We start from the raw sequence: 16604 nt of genomic DNA on the forward strand, positions 1-16604 counted from the left end.
TGTTTTAACTAGACACGGCTGAGATGCAGGTAAGCAAGATCTTCAGAGTTTTCCAGAGGTTACGGTTTGAAAACTGCTAAAGCATTTTCCCTTCTAATGTGAAATGGTAGAGAATCACTGCCCCTCCTCCACCTGTTGCTGCACAGCACCAGTCAGTGGGCTGAAGGATGGCTATTGCACGTTTATTGAACTCAATTTCTATTTTTTCTGGACTTATGATTTACTCTATGCATTATTATCGAAATAACAGTCATAAGTAGCATTAATGAGGTAGTAATAATCATTGCATTATCTTCGAAGAATTGGGTATATTTATTGTCTTTCTTCTTTAAATGAAAGCAATTAGATGATGTTATGCATTTTTCATATGTGTTCTGGAGCAAACACCGTTTGAAGCTGTTTTTTTTTTTTTTTTACTCGAGATTAGGTTACCATGGTGAGCTGCTTTTAGTTTCAAACTCTAATCATTTTCTCCACTAAAATGGGATGAATTGGATCTAAAAAAAGTGAGATATTTAATTTAATTACTTTCTGTTTCTTGTTGCTGTCACCTTGTGAGACAACCTGCCCGTCCCATCTCTGTGCATGCGAGCCCCTCTTTCCCTCTTTGTCTCTCTCTTCTCTCCGTTTCGTGCGCTGAGACGGAAGAGCTGATCCTCCCCACCACTCGTGTATGGCAAGCCAGTTTTAGATTTACCAGGTGGCGCTGGCAACGGAGCAGGCGTCAACAAACCAATTATTTCGGTAAAAGTGAACGTTTCGGGTATTCATAGCACTCTTCGTACTCACAACTAACCTTTTTGATAATAACATTGTTGTTGTGGACTACTTTGATCCATTCTGGTTATAATTTTGAGTAGGTGAAATTTTTTTTAAATTGATCTCTCAAATATGAAAATGTATAATAAGTTGAAATTACTTGAAATTAGAAAAGTATTAAGCAAGATGTCAACTAATTTCTTTGTTAATATCCATAAATGCAACCATTATTCTAATTATTGATTTCTAAAAGTGCTTTTTAACTACCAAACTCCATTCTTTAGACAAACAGACAATAAAGTGAGTAAAGATATCATATTAATGATTATGTAACGGGTTGTTTTCTCACACACAGTTACAAACATATAACGATCCCAAACAAGATCTCGTTCGAGGTTTAAGTTAATTTATCGAGGACGACATTAAAAGCTTTCTGAATTTATAAATTAGTAATATGAGATAACATACAAGAAACAACTTGAAATACATTTCTGTTTTAACATTATACAGCATATATATTTTTGGAGATTCGTGAACATCATCTAGGATAACAACATATTACGATTCGATTTAAAAGGCCCATCGAGGATAAATTGAAAGCAGTTCTTGTAGGTCAAAGGTCACATTTGATATGTTGCAGCCCAACACACTAATAGGACTGGAGTTGTAGATACAGTCAAACTTCTTTTTTTTATTTTTTTAATTTGTAGTAACGTAACGCTATAACGTAACAAGGGGTCATCTTTAGTAAGAGTGTTATTTTTGAAAAATGGTAACTGTATTATCGCTCTCTATAACCTGGCAAGAAACAGAGGCGGCTCTTCGGTTAAATACGAAAGCGACCTGCCACACACACCCCGGTCCCCTCGCTGTAAAACACACCCACTGATTTCAGTGGAAGAGCAGGCGGAGGGGCGACGACGAGCAGCGGAGCAGAGCTGGAGCTGGAGGAACGCCTCCAAACAGCGTCTCCTCTTATTATTCACCTCTTCTCCGCCGCACACAACCAGACCCAACGACCAGTCCGCGTATTTAGCGAGAGCGCGGCTCTTCTCGCGACCTATTTGCTCGGAGATAACCAAAGGAGTTGCACTCCGCGCGAGCGCACAAGGCTTTGCATCGTGGCTCTCTCACGAGCGGCATGCTCGAGCGACCCGTCGGGCGCGACTGAAGTCCTTCTTTCACCCAAAGAGGTAAAAACAACGAACAATTTCTCCACATACGCGCTTTATTCCCCCCCCCCCCCCTCCCACTGACTTACGAATTTAAAGTTGCACAGTGAAAGGGGAGCGGTCCGGGTCGAGCGCATCAGGGTTAGTGGAAGCGAATTGTGGACATTGTCATTATGTCAATATTGCTTTTATTGTTTGCATTTTGCGTTTCTCTTTTTTCCCCACTTTGGATTTCTTCCTCTTTGCTGGCGGCGTAAGGTGTTTTATATATATATATATATATATATATATATATATATATATATATATATATATATATATATATATATATATATATATATATATATATATATATGCAGCCAATGACTCTGAGTCTGTTTGAGGGTCTTTAGATTGTTCCCTGCTGCCACTGCACGTCTGCGGTCTTTGTTGTGCGTCTCGGCAGATGCTCGGAGCTAAGTCCACATAAGCCTGGTGTTTACTTTTGAAGTTGTCTCCCTCCCCATCCCTCTCTCTTCCCGTGTCCATGGTTGACTGTGAGCACCTGGCAATGATTTCCACCAGACTGCAGCCAGACCTTTCTCTCTCTCTCTCTTCCTATTTCCCATTCTTGTATTTCTTTCTGCATGTGGCACATAGTCTGGCTGTGCGTCTGTTGGATCTGGTTTCTTTTGAAAAGGATGAGGATGGCATTTTGCCTCCCATCCCTCTCATAGCCCAGCGAGCTACGAATCCTGGAAATGTGTGTTATGTTCAATTTAAAAGGGGGAAAAAAACAATAGAAAACAGGGTAAAAAAAAAAAGCTCATCAAAACTCCTGGGCATTGAAAAGAATGCATTCTGGATGCGGAATCTCACATTTTAAAGCATGAACAATAAGAAATTTTGGTGCTTTTTCTCCGGTAGAGCCACACACAAGAGATGATGCACAAACTCAGTCATGCAGTCAAATTGAAAGGACTCATCACATTGCAGAATGAAATAACAATGGAAAAGCGTCACTTCCTCATACTTGCAAACGCACACCTAACGTTTTGGAGGAATTTTCCTCCTTCCAAAGCGGTCTCGTTATACCTCCCTAAACAACAACATCAACAGAGCGACGAGTCAGTGGAGATGCTGCTGCTCAGATTACAGTAGTTAGTTCCTATTAGACAAGTCTGTCAGGCTGAGCCTAACTTCTACGTAGCACCTACAGCATGTTCCTAACAAGGCGAGCGTTGGTCGGTGAAGGCGATCTAAACGGTAAGATGGGATCCTAATAACGTGCCACAGCGAATACATGTAAGCAGAGCAAATCCTGTAAAGGTCGACATAAATCTTCATCTGGTAATGACCTCAAACTTTTATGTATTTCAGCAAGATATTATGGTGATGCATCAGGACAGTGTAGCGCCTGGTTTTTACAATATTTTTTTCCAATTATCCATAAAGTTAGCCTTTTATTTGTACGCACCCCCTTTGAAAAATGAAAAATACTGTCAACATTCACAGTTTTCCCTGTATCTACTGAAGAAAAGCATCCCCACAGCATGATACTGCCACCACTGCTATGGTTCACGGTGCGGACAGTTTGCGTGGGGCTAAATTTCTACGGTCAGCAGTGTTGCGCCTACGAATCACTTTTCATGGTCCGCAGATCGTTTGATCCAAAGCACGTCCTCCGGATATCACACAGCACTGGATGTCATGTATAGAGATTACAGTAGGAATGTTAAAACAAGAACATTTTGAAATTCTTCAACTCAAACAAGCAAACATTTGGACAGCAGATTAGATTGCTAGCATTTCTGAGGAAAAAGGCCATGTCGCATTTTGTCATTGTGAAGATGTTATAAAGTTTTAAGCCGCGACAAGGTCAGCTCGTAGAGAAATTTACTGTGCAGTGGAAATTAAAAGCGAGATACTGACGCTAAAGGTTATATAGTCAAAATGCCATGATGCTGACATTTAGATTTTATCACTGCGTCTGTTTGGGTTTATTAGTGATGCAGATTCTCAGTTGGCTTTGTTTTTTCCCCCCACTTTCAGTGTGATCACTAGCTCTACTTTCATTTCACATGTGCTATATTGGGGGCATATAAAGCTAAATATATCTGCTATACTAGAAAAAAGACACATCAAGGATAACGTTAAAGAAAATTTAAATATGCTCAGATGAGACATACATATATGTAAAATTAAGTATATTAAAGTTAATGTCAAGTCATTTTTATTTGCATAGTACATTTCAGCCACAAGGCAATTCAGAGAGCTTTAGATGATAAAAACATATCACAATAAATTACCCCAAGATCATCCCAAAGAAGCCCTTTGTGGTATAAATAAGGAAAATTATAAAATATAGCAGAACATGCTCAGAAATGGAAAACGTAGCCATAAAAAGATGCATAAAGTGTATCGAAGAGATTCAAAATGACAAGGAAACAAACCTATTTTTCATAACAAAGGCACCAATTTAAAGCAGATTTTAAAAAAAATCATAAAACAGGATCACAGTTACATGAAGAGTGATCGTAATAGGACAGAAAAACATAAAAAACACAAAACACAAATTAATGCTTGCACTGGGACTGAAAAGATGAACAAAATAATAAGAAAAACCCGAGGACCAAAGTGACAGCTTCTATGACTAGATAGGAGAAAAATATAGAATCTACCGCAGAATGACTGGTATAGTTTAAGATGTTCATACTGGAATATTTTACCTTTATCGTCATTGCACATGATCATCATTGTTCAGTTAATCATATGAGCTGCAGCTGTGTTCCTACTGAAGTCGTTTCTCTGCCTGTCTGCTTCCATGCTTCTGACATGAACTACGGATGGCCGTATTTATTAAAATGCTAATTAACAGCATAAGCAGAACCTCTCTAATTAAGTCCCGGACTTATTAGGTTCACTTACTCAAATCAAGCTACTTACAACTTCCAATTAGAGAAGCAGAGGCGGAGTGTGTACATGTAGGCGTGCAGGCGTGTGTGTGTGTATGTGTGTCTGTATGTAGGAGGTGGCACCTGCAGTTGAGAGATCAGGCGAGGATATTCCAATCATCGCTGATTCCAGGAGATGACGTGTGCCCCGGTCATGTCTCTGCTGGAATGCAATAAAGCCTGTTGAGCGAAGTTAGCAGTTGGTTTTATGTTTCATAAACTGCTGACAAATAGTGCTGGTGCTCCCTGTGCACACACACACAAACACACACCAAAGCGAGTCGGTTTACCCAAGCCGTTGGGAAGGCTACCCTAATTTGGTTTCGCAAGTCGTTTGAGTTCAGCATGAAACCAAAGGTTTGTTAGGTAAATCGACCCGATGAAAATCACGACGCAAGCGTGTGAGGCCAGCACACGACCGTGATCTGAAAAGTTCAGAAAGTGCTTCACGCATTAATGAAAAGAGCGACAGGGGGAATATAAAGAAACTGACGAACTGCGGCCAAGGAAGAACGCTTGCAGCCAAACGCTAAGAATTACTTCTTTGTGCGTCATGAACATCAAAGCTGGAGTTCAAAGCGATTCCTTCAGAATTCAGAGAGACCTAAAAGCCAAAGGTAGAAGTGACAGTGCTCTTCACAAATCCTCTCCGCTCTTGCATTTGCACCTACAGTCTTCACACTTGATTTCCCTCCTCACAAGACTGCTTTCTGAGGATTCTTAAGCGCATGATGAAACTTATGGAAATTGGAAACTGTCCCCTCGCCTCTCTGTACTTCAGTTCAGGAGGAATCTCTTTTGACAAACGAGGTCTTTTGAACTCAAATCTAATGCGAATGTAAAATCCCTCACCACCTAGAGGTTTGTAAAACATCTGCCCTCTGACAGAACTTAAAGGGATAGTTCAGGATTTTTTCCTACCAAGGATCTGTTAGAAAATGCTATAAACAGTAAAATATTAGACATTACAAAGGTTTGCCTGTTAGCATCTTCATTTAGTGTAAATCCAGTTTAGCTGGTCCTGGAGGCTAAAGCCAGCTGCAAGGTGGAAAGGAGCCAAAATTAAAGCAGATATTTGCCACATTTATTAAGCTCCAATCTCAAAAAGCCATAGTAAACTATACAAACACAGTTTTATCTTCATGATTGCACTATCTTTCACAAAATAGAATGATTGTTTTCAAGACAAATGAAGGTACTGTAGGTTTTGGTTCACCACCAATAGTCTTCCGGCGTGAAACGTGCGAGTATTTTGGTCGGAGTAAAGCCAACTGTTGCACATATGTCCATTCATACCCACCAGCATTACATTCTGTGCCCCTCTAATTAAAGATTTTTTGTTAGTTTTTAGTATTTTATCACCTTTTTATCTCAATAATTCATTAAAATTCTTAACACGAAAGGGGAACAAAAACAAACTTGTAGGTATAAAATGGGGGAACATGTTGGCACAGGGTTGAACCTGGAGAACTTCAGTCGAACATTCGTGTCATTACTTTGATGTTTCATTCTCAGTAAACGTTTCACTTAGGAAGATTTTTGGTGGCACACTACCTCCGACATCCATTTCTTGTGTAAATAATAATTTACTTTGGTGTAAACAACTGTCATTGCAAGTAGCACTATGGTTTAAAAGCTCATAGAAATGTATCACCTTCCATAACCTTATCAATAATTGGCATGTTTTGAGATGGTAGAAGGGCTTTCACATACTAGCCATTAGCTTTGTAGCTTGCAGGACCAACAAATATGGATTTATTCCATATCTATGCCAGGAGAGATAGTAACTGCTTATAAACCTTCAACAGAACCTCATTTCAAAAATCCCGAATCATTCCTTTAACTCTTTATTTACATGTGATGGACTACACCTGTAACTGAACAAGGAAACATATCAAAATAGTCATACCGCTGGTTAATATGTAAATACTGTCATATTAAAAAAAAGGCTCTATGTTTGTATTAAATAGAAAACATCCTTATTCTTAGCTTATGACTGATGCAAAGTGAAGAATTCTTATGTCATCTTAATGCGTTAAAAAATAACAACCAATATTTGGCTCAGTAAAATAGAATTTTTCAAAAAGGGTTCAGAGGACATTTCCATTTTCAGCCAAGTAAACAGCAAACTGGAGCGCAGAGGGAGAAATGCATCATGCCTCACAGGTGTTTAGAAAAGGTTTTCATGGATGTTTGTGAGGGCCTTTTGCCTTCAATGTTTGGAATCCTTGGAATTCCCGGTGACTGGAAGGTTGGGAGCCGACCGCGCACTGCAGCCGCTTGCTGCCAATAAGGAAACAACAAGCAAGCTGGATCTACTTGAAGCTTGGAAAGGGCGATTTTAGAGCTTATGTATTACATGCAAAAATGCAAGATTGTGTGGAATTTATTGAGGAGTGTGGATTTTAGCGCAGACACAGAATGTGGATGTTTTTTTTTAAAATGTGGATTTACAAGCTCACACGGGGACTTGGTTGCAATACAGAGAGACCACAAGGCAGGAGGCAGTTGCCATTGCTAAATAATTGGAGGGAATGAAAGCGTGCTGTGAGTGAAGGTGATCACAATGAAGATGCAAGCTCACATTTTTTTTGAAAAACAAACTGTTGCATGTTTTAAAGTTTTCTCTTAAGAAATGTTCAGAGATAAAGGTCTAATATTTTCTAAAGAATACAGTTCCTATGTCCTTGGCCAAGGACACACTGTGTACATGGTGCAGTCTCTATCACTACTGTTTTCCTGATAGAACTTTGTTTTCCCTTTTCCACAAGGTGCATGTTTTCTCATCCTTTTGTGGACACTAGCACTGAACGATTCAATATTGCCACATCAATCTCCCAGTGTTTGCATGTGCAGCATTCACTGCTGAGAATTAAATTTGTGAGGCAAATTGGGCCTATTTTACTAGTTGATTAATTTGTTTTTATGACTACATATGAAGAGAATCTATTCTCTAGTAACATTTTTCCTAAGTTTATAGCTACACGAAATATAAACACATTATTTAAAAAATTGAGACTTGCCTAAAATGTATTACAGTAAAAGAGAATGTGTTTTATATCTGTTCATATAGATTTTAAATATGTTGCATTCATTTGTTTCTTTTTTTTTTCAGGATTCAATGAAAATGTCAGTGTGCGTCCATGAAAACCGGAAATCCCGAGCCAGCACCGGCTCCATGAACATCTACCTTTTCCACAAATCCTCCTATGCTGACAGTGTCCTTATGCACCTCAACTCTCTACGGCAGCAGAGGCTCTTTACAGACGTCCTCCTCCACGCGGGCAGCCGTTCCTTCCCCTGCCACCGCGCCGTGCTGGCCGCCTGCAGCCGCTACTTCGAGGCCATGTTCAGTGGCGGTCTGAGGGAGAGTCAGGCCAGCGAGGTCGACTTCCGAGACTCGATCCACCCGGAGGTTTTAGAGCTGCTGCTTGACTACGCATACTCATCACGGGTGGTGATCAATGAGGAGAATGCAGAGTCGCTGCTGGAGGCTGGGGACATGTTGGAGTTTCAGGACATCCGTGATGCCTGCGCCGAATTCCTGGAGAGAAACCTTCATCCGTCCAACTGTCTTGGCATGCTGTTGCTGTCTGACGCCCACCAGTGTACGAAGCTGTCAGAGCTCTCCTGGGGCATGTGTTTAAGCAACTTCCCTGCCATTTGCAAGACAGAGGACTTTCTCCAATTGCCCAAAGATATGGTAGTGCAGCTTTTGTCACACGAGGAGCTGGAGACAGAAGATGAGAGACTGGTTTATGAAGCTGCCCTTAATTGGATTAACTATGACCTAGAAAAGAGGCACTGCTTCCTCCCAGAGCTTCTGAGAACGGTTCGTCTCGCCTTACTGCCTGCCATCTTTCTAATGGAAAATGTTTCAACAGAAGAGCTGATTAATGATCAGGCCAAAAGCAAAGAACTGGTTGATGAAGCTATTCGCTGCAAGCTTAAGATCCTCCAGAATGATGGCGTGGTCAACAGCCCGTGTGCTCGACCTAGAAAAACCAGCCATGCCCTTTTCCTGCTTGGCGGACAGACATTCATGTGTGACAAATTGTACCTGGTAGACCAGAAAGCCAAAGAGATAATCCCGAAGGCTGACATCCCCAGTCCCAGGAAGGAGTTCAGTGCCTGTGCCATTGGCTGTAAGGTTTACATCACAGGCGGGAGAGGATCAGAGAACGGCGTTTCCAAAGACGTATGGGTCTACGACACTGTGCATGAGGAATGGTCCAAAGCAGCACCTATGCTCATCGCCAGGTTTGGCCATGGCTCCGCGGAGCTGAAACACTGCCTATATGTTGTTGGGGGACACACCGCGGCAACGGGCTGTCTCCCGGCCTCTCCGTCCGTGTCCCTCAAACAAGTGGAACAGTTTGACCCAGTGGCAAACAAGTGGACCATGGTGGCACCTCTCAGAGAGGGTGTGAGCAATGCGGCAGTGGTCAGTGTGAAACTCAAGTTGTTTGCCTTCGGCGGAACCAGCGTCACCCACGACAAACTGCCCAAGGTGCAGTGCTACGATCCGCAGGAAAACCGATGGACTGTGCCAGCATCCTGCCCGCAGCCGTGGCGTTACACCGCTGCTGCCGTGCTGGGGAACCAAATATTTGTCATGGGCGGGGATACCGAATTCTCAGCCTGCTCGGCTTACAAGTTCAGCAGCGAGAACTACCAGTGGACTAAAGTGGGGGACGTAACGGCCAAGCGAATGAGCTGCCAGGCTGTGGCTTCGGGAAACAAACTGTACGTGGTGGGCGGGTACTTTGGTACACAGCGGTGTAAAACTCTGGACTGCTACGACCCCACACTCGATGCATGGAACAGCATCACAACTGTTCCGTACTCACTCATTCCTACTGCCTTTGTCAGCACCTGGAAACATCTACCAGCGTGAATCCTGAACCGTTGACCTGTACCTTCTCCATTAGGTAAGAGCAGTGTCTTAAACTCTCTACTAAGTATTTTAACCCACTGAGATCTAATTTAGGATCCCTAGACCAGTGGTCCCCAACCTTTTTATCATCGCGGACTGGTCAAAGCTTGGCAATTTTAATGCGGCCCGGGTGGGACAGGTGAGGAGGAGGTCACATAACACAATTTAAAATTTTTTGCCCCAATTTTCCCCTAATGACAATCTTCAAAGTTCTAAGATTGTCGCTTGTGATAATCGTACAATTATCCTGTCTGTGTGGTGTGTTACGTGGAACGTCGGTCCGCTCCCATCTAAAATTGGGCATATTCAACATGTTTGATTGTCTAGGCCCTTTTATCGCATATTGTAGGGTTTTCCCTGACTGGGAGCGAGAACGCAACCTGTTGAATGTGACAGGTAGCCAATCAGAAAGGGCGGTGACGTAAGAACGGAGGGAATCCCGAACTGCTGACATGGCGAAACTGAGAGTCTAGTGCGTCGGTTTAGTGCATATTGCAGCAAATAGAGCGGCTGCTCCCTCAATCTTTTATCCAAAGTTTTTTCTTTTTGTTACGTCTTTTATCATTTAAAATGAGTCCACAAACTATCACTACTGCTTCTACATTGTCGGACATCTTTGTTACTCTAAATTCACGTATGGTATGTTGGGGGTTTTACGGGATTTTCTTCTGAAATCGGGATGTTCGTGAGTGGAATCGGTTCGTGTGTGGTGTGTTGCTCCTGCCGTGTGGCTGGACTCACGAACCGATCGAACCTGTTGGACTTTTATCGGCTCTGTGGTCACTGAAGTTTGGAAAATCGGCCGACAATCCTTAAATCGTGTGAACCAGACCTAAAACTCACAAGCTCCACTCCTCTCCTCTCGTCTCGACCACCGCCCTAACGTCTCTGACTCTGGTCGCTATGGTAACGTTTACTTATCCCTTCAAAATAAGATACAGATGCCCCACAAAAACAAACATTTTACTTTCGTGAAAATTTTAACTCATGATAACGACAAATTAATGGGAACCCTGAGCTTGTTTCTCTACAACGAGACGATCCCACCTGGGGGTGATGAGAGGCAATGACACCTGAAGTGATGCACAGGGTGCTCATGGTCTCTAAGTAGCAAAGCTGTTTGAAGCTTCATTCCCTCATTAACATCCGGTCACCATATCATGCAGAACTTGGAATGTGGGAATCACCTACCGGGATAAATCCATTCTCCTGTCTCTTCTCTGGGCCTTTTCCCTTCATAAAGAAACTTTCCAAAGACATTTGTTTACTCAGTACTCATTTTGCTACTTGTTGGCTCAATGTTGGCGCGCAAGACGTAACCGAGAGAATCCAGTTGAAGGATTTTCAAAATAAAAGCTCCTCCAGACTTACATAATACATAAAACGGAAATATTTAATTATTTCTTGTGCGGCCCGGTACCAATTGATCCACGGACTGGTACCAGTCCTCGGCCCGGGGCTTGGGGACCACTGCCCTAGACAACCAGTAAGTTTAATTAATACTAACAAGAGTTACAATAAGAAAAGGCCTTTCAATCCTCATGTTCCAAAATGTTGAGTTGATGCCAATGCTTTAGGTTGGATCTTTTTTCTTGTGCCTGTTTCAGAATGTGCAGGAGGCTGGGGTTGTGTTAGTAAAACAAGATCAAGAGTAAAGTTGGTAGACCTGTTAAGTGCTTCGGTGCTTCAGTTAAGTGAGGTATGTGACTGTTTGGAAAGGCCGAAGGACAGAAAGGGTAACTGAAAGAGAATTGGAAACCTTTATAGCTCCCGTGGGGGGGAAACTCTCAGAAGAAAAAAGGATTCACAAATTAGCTGTACCACACATCACCGAGCTTCAAAACCCTGCTGTCACTAATCCAATCTCAGTTCCCTCACACCACTCCAGGCCCCGCACCTTTGATGTGGGCGGCAGGGCTGTGGTCTTTACATTGCAAAAAAGGGAGGTAGCTTGCAACTCGCGTCGGAAGCCATTTATCATCAGCTACAAGGTGACAAGGAAGAAGCGACAGCAGGGGAAGTGAGGAACGGGAGCTGGGAAGCTTGCAGGCATAAACCCCATCCTTCACAACTCAATCACACGCACATCATCCTTGATAGTAGTCATTTTACTCTGAAGATTTACCATTTTGTCTGCTCTTTTGATGACCTCATTCTAACCCAACACTCCTGCTCTGACGATAAGCAGGCCAGACGTATGTGGAGCATGGGTAGTGAGCTCAGATTCCTCCTCTTTATGTTTGCACAATTACCAGACCAATGCCCCCACACAGTAAGAAGCTGTGCAAGCAATTCTTCTTCATATTTTTTTAATTTTTTCTAATGTCCTGACAGGCCTCGGCTCCTGAGAGTTAAACAAGAAGAAAGTGGGGAGACTCCTCATTCTTGTAGCTCTGCGCGTCTTCCCTCTGATAATGTTAGGAGACAGCTCAGAACAGCTCTGCCGCTCCTGCGTTGTAATGTTCCCTCCCTTCTTGAGATGAAACATTTTCTAGAACTCATTATCCCCCCTTATTTTGAGCGATTCGTCTTGAAAAGGGACAGATGAGACGGGAGGTTTAAGCTAACTGCACGCCAGAGCAACACAGCATCCAGCGAAGTGAAAGATCCTGCTGCTAATTTCATTGAGAACTAGTTTCTCAGTGCGCTTGCCTGTCATGGCAACTGACAAAGTCCGCTCACTGAACGTGGTGAATAGAAGAAATGAGGAGGAATGGAAAAGAAGGCCGCGTGCTTAGGAATGAAAGGAAAAAGGAAGTACGTTTGGACCTCACAGAAGGAGACTGTAGGAGATAGATTTTTCCCAGGAGAACAATAACGAACTGTGTGAGAGTTTCTCCTTTCTAGATTTGTCTCTCAGAAATCGTGTAGTGGGGACAGATGGCATCATGAAATCCAGGAAAATAATAATGTCCTACTACCTTATATAACTGGGGACAGGGCAAATAAATAAAATGAATGCTCATTATAAAAAAAACTAACTATGACACATGTTGTTAGGTGAAGGTAGGGTATAAACTGGCTGCCAATATCAATCTGTGGTTACGATTTCTACAGAAAGTACTCTGAAGCTGAAAAAGTCAGAAGTTTCTCCCCAACCCCAGCCTATAAATCCAACATGGCTACTGCATGTAGTAATAGCTGCTGTTATAAATTGTTTTTAGCTCAGTTTGCATCTTTCACACACATAGCACCGGACATTTGACTACAGAAGAATTGGAAATAGCCACCAGCACTTGTTCTTGGTTCACTGTTGTCAGCTTGAGTTTATAGTTATTAACTGCACTTCTTAGTAATTCCTCTTGGAATAAAAATCAATTTGCTTGAACAACTTTTTGGCTGTTAATTAGTATTTTACTTATCTTATAGATGAGTGACATCAGAAAATGTTTTGAGGACCATTAAACAGAACCTAAGTACCACCAGTAAGAGTTGTACCACAATTTGAAATGATGGAAAAGTTTGGTGGTTTAAAGGTTAAGAAAACAGTGTTCAGATAAACATCATACCTTCTTTGCCAAGACTTGAGTTGTTTTAAAATGTTAGAAACCCATTTTGCTCATGGCCTTGTTTTTTGACAATGTGGCATCCCAACATTTTCTTTCTGTTTATCCAAGACGTGCAGGTGAAATTAGTTCTTTACGTCCTTCCGTAGCTATTGTTTATTCACGTTTTAAGCTAAGGAAATGTTACTCAGTCAATATTAATTTATATTTTTTAAGTACCAGTATTAGAGAGATTTATACAAATACATTTTAGCCATGTTAGCCATCAAGATTTTAGCCATATGAGCTGTCAAGATAAGGCACATAATTAATAAATTCATTAAAAATGAAAAGAGCAAAATGAAACTAACGGTAAAACACAGTTAGCGTGAAGTGATGTTGGCTCGGGAGGAGATGAGGAGCTGGATGCCAGCCAGACTATTCACAGGAAACTGAGTTGGTGGAAGTTTGGCAGAAAATAATGCTAGACACACCACAATGTATTGTAATGTAACATGCACTGAAATTAATCACTTCCCTTGGGTTTTATCTCCTGTAAAACCGTAGTGAACATCAAGGCTGCTGTTTCTCTCAACTGTTGTAGATCACAGGATGCGAATGAAAGACACTTTCTGTGTCTCGCAGCGTGAATTAAGATACTCTTTGCCCCCTGTTACAGCCCCTGTTCCTCCACTGCAATTCTTTGAAAAGACATATTTTTCAGGTCATCTGTAAATCTGATCCTTTTACTTTTTGTGGCTTTTATTATACTTTCCCTCCACCTCATTCGTTTTGTTGGCCTGTTTAACGAGTCTTTCTTCTCTCTCCTCAGATCTCCCCGGTTTCGCGTCATCCGCCGGTCTCCTGACCACGAAGAAGCACACATTCTCTTTCTCCAAAAAGAGACCCCAAGCAGCGATGTACAGATGCCCCGCATTCATCTTGGTGTTGCAAAAAATGTAAAAAAGAAGGGAAAAAAAAGAGAGAAGAAGATAAACAAAAAAGACAAACACGCAGGAGCAGAGAACCCAAGGTGGGCCGTTGTCGAGGAAGGCGGACATCTTGCTCCGAGACACCGAACTGACCGACGCTTGCTCTGCGAGGCACAGACTCTGACCCTGTGTGCACATTGTGCTTTCATGCTGCCATAGGAGTGCTGCAAACATATCATGAAAAGCTGCATTCTTCATATGTAGTCATAACAGGCTTGTGACGATCTGTGAAGTTTTCTCTGACAAAAAAATTATAAATATATACACACACACATATATATATATATAGCATGACAAATGCTTTGGTTTGACTGAAAAAGAACAAAATCAATAGATTTTGACTGAATATCTGACTCATACAAGGAAAAATGAAGGAGCAAATCTTCCCCGTTTTTGATTTTTTTTGTTGTTTGTTTTCGAACTGTTAACAGCTTCTAATTTATGCTTCAGACCCAGAATAAAAAAGAACATTTGAACATTTCTCTTACAAAAACTTTCCTGTCGCTGCCACTCATGAGGCGGATCGATGGGATTTGCGTGTGCCTGGAGGTCGCCCGTGTTTGGATTCTGCAGCTCAGCGGCGGCGCCGTAAAACATCGTTTTCTCCCGCCGGGACCGCCGGCTCGCTTGCCGATTCACCGCCGAAGCCCTTTTTCGAGCATGTTCTCTCACAGTGGTTCAGTGAAAACTGGCATGTACTCTTCACAAAGTCTTGTCACCTTAACACAAAAAGCTGAATTTATTATCCTTTTTCGAAAAAAAAATCTGTTTCTTCTTGAACTTGCTGCAGTGTAGTCTTAATTTATATGGTACTGGTAACTGTGTCATGTTAATATGTTTAATCCTACTTATTTCTGTTCTGCCTGCATTCAGATGTGAATGTACGTTTGGGTTATGTCGTGCATGGCCAAGTGTTGTGTTTGATTTGGTCTCAGTGAGCTGCCTTTTGCACACTTCAGTCTTTGCCAGGAGAAACTTGCTTTTTTCAAGACGTAACTTCGCTGTTCACTTCTTTTCAAGTGGCTTAAAAAGAAAGAGACTTAAATCATAGAAAGAGTTTCTTACCGTAATATGGGGCATTCACTAGGGAATATGCTGGAAACTGGGATCAACTTCCAACATGAGAAGGTTTTGCTCAGAAAACCGCAAAAACAAAAAATAAAATCAAAATTTTTTTCCCTCTCTTTGTTTTAAAGGCCCTTTAATAAAATGCCAGCGTATCATACACACCACCTGCAGAGCACGGTGAAGGTCAGCTTGGCTCGAAAAGGCTAATACCCACCTCCACCTACCTGCAAAAAACAAAGACAAATTTGGCAGTTTTGAATTTTTGTCCCTCGTCTGTCAAAATGTTGAAATTATCGCTTGAAAGACGCAATTGGCGTCTCTGCTAAGCAGCGGTCTGCAGGCTAGCCTCCTGCCCTTCAGTTGCAGGGAAAACAGTGATTTTTATGTGTTTAACGTACACTTTCCAACGAGTCCACGAGAATCTGCATATCAGTAAATTAAAATTATAGACAACACTCTTATTCTTTAATCATGTTGTTTAGCAGCACTTGCTAACGTTGCTATTCCTTTATATATCAAAGCAACTAGATAATCTGACACCTTTTTTTTTTTTTGAAATTGTGGGTAGAAGCTCGCACCAGCACAAATCTAGACCAATACAAGGCGAAGTTGAAAAAAAAACAAAAAACAAAAACCCAACCTTCATATTCTTGCTAATAATTAAAGCCCAAAAGAAAAGATCGGATGGCACGATGACAGATTGACCTCGACATGGTTAAGAATTTGGCAGTGTTTGCAGCTGTCCCGAGGACAGCAGAGGCTGTGTGACACGTGCCAACTTGGCTCCCTGAGCGTGAACCCGCGGTCCCGTTGGCTGTCCCGTTTGCCTCCGAATGCTGTGTAACGTTAAGGGCAGACACCACAGTGCTTTCCACTATTAAAAAAAACAACAAACATTCAGTGAAGCAAGTTTCTGCAAACCAAAAAATAAAAAATGAACAGCAGCAACAAAAGTCTTAACATATCCGCTAACACCTTCTCAATGTTTTTCTCTGTTTGTCTGTCTAGGTGACCTAAACATGTTGCACTTGCATTGTCAAATTCATTCACATTGTAAAAGGTTCTGTCTTGGTGGAATTGGTATATGTTGTTTCAGATCTTCTTCCTTTAAGACCCCCACACATCCCACTCTCCATTCACATCCTGTGGAAATCAGCCCCCTGTAAAGTGCCGCTCAGCCCTCCTTCGGCCATTCAGAAAAAATCCTCCTATTGTGAATTTGAAGACTTGCGTGGGGACCTTTGTGGCTCTGCAACGTC

The 16604-nt window shown here is 41.9% G+C and overlaps 1 protein-coding gene across 1 annotated transcript; it reads left to right on the top strand.

Moving 5' to 3' along the window:
- The first annotated feature begins 1657 nt into the window (after positions 1 to 1657).
- Positions 1658 to 16273, top strand: enc1 (ectodermal-neural cortex 1). The gene is made up of 3 exons (XM_032569878.1): positions 1658 to 1952; positions 7980 to 9795; positions 14118 to 16273. The coding sequence occupies exon 2, from the start codon at positions 7986 to 7988 to the stop codon at positions 9759 to 9761; it is 1776 nt and encodes a 591-aa protein (XP_032425769.1). The 5' UTR covers positions 1658 to 1952; positions 7980 to 7985; the 3' UTR covers positions 9762 to 9795; positions 14118 to 16273.
- The last annotated feature ends 331 nt before the right edge of the window (positions 16274 to 16604 follow it).

This window comes from Xiphophorus hellerii, chromosome 8, assembly GCF_003331165.1.
Source record: "Xiphophorus hellerii strain 12219 chromosome 8, Xiphophorus_hellerii-4.1, whole genome shotgun sequence".
Classification (NCBI taxonomy): domain Eukaryota; kingdom Metazoa; phylum Chordata; class Actinopteri; order Cyprinodontiformes; family Poeciliidae; genus Xiphophorus; species Xiphophorus hellerii.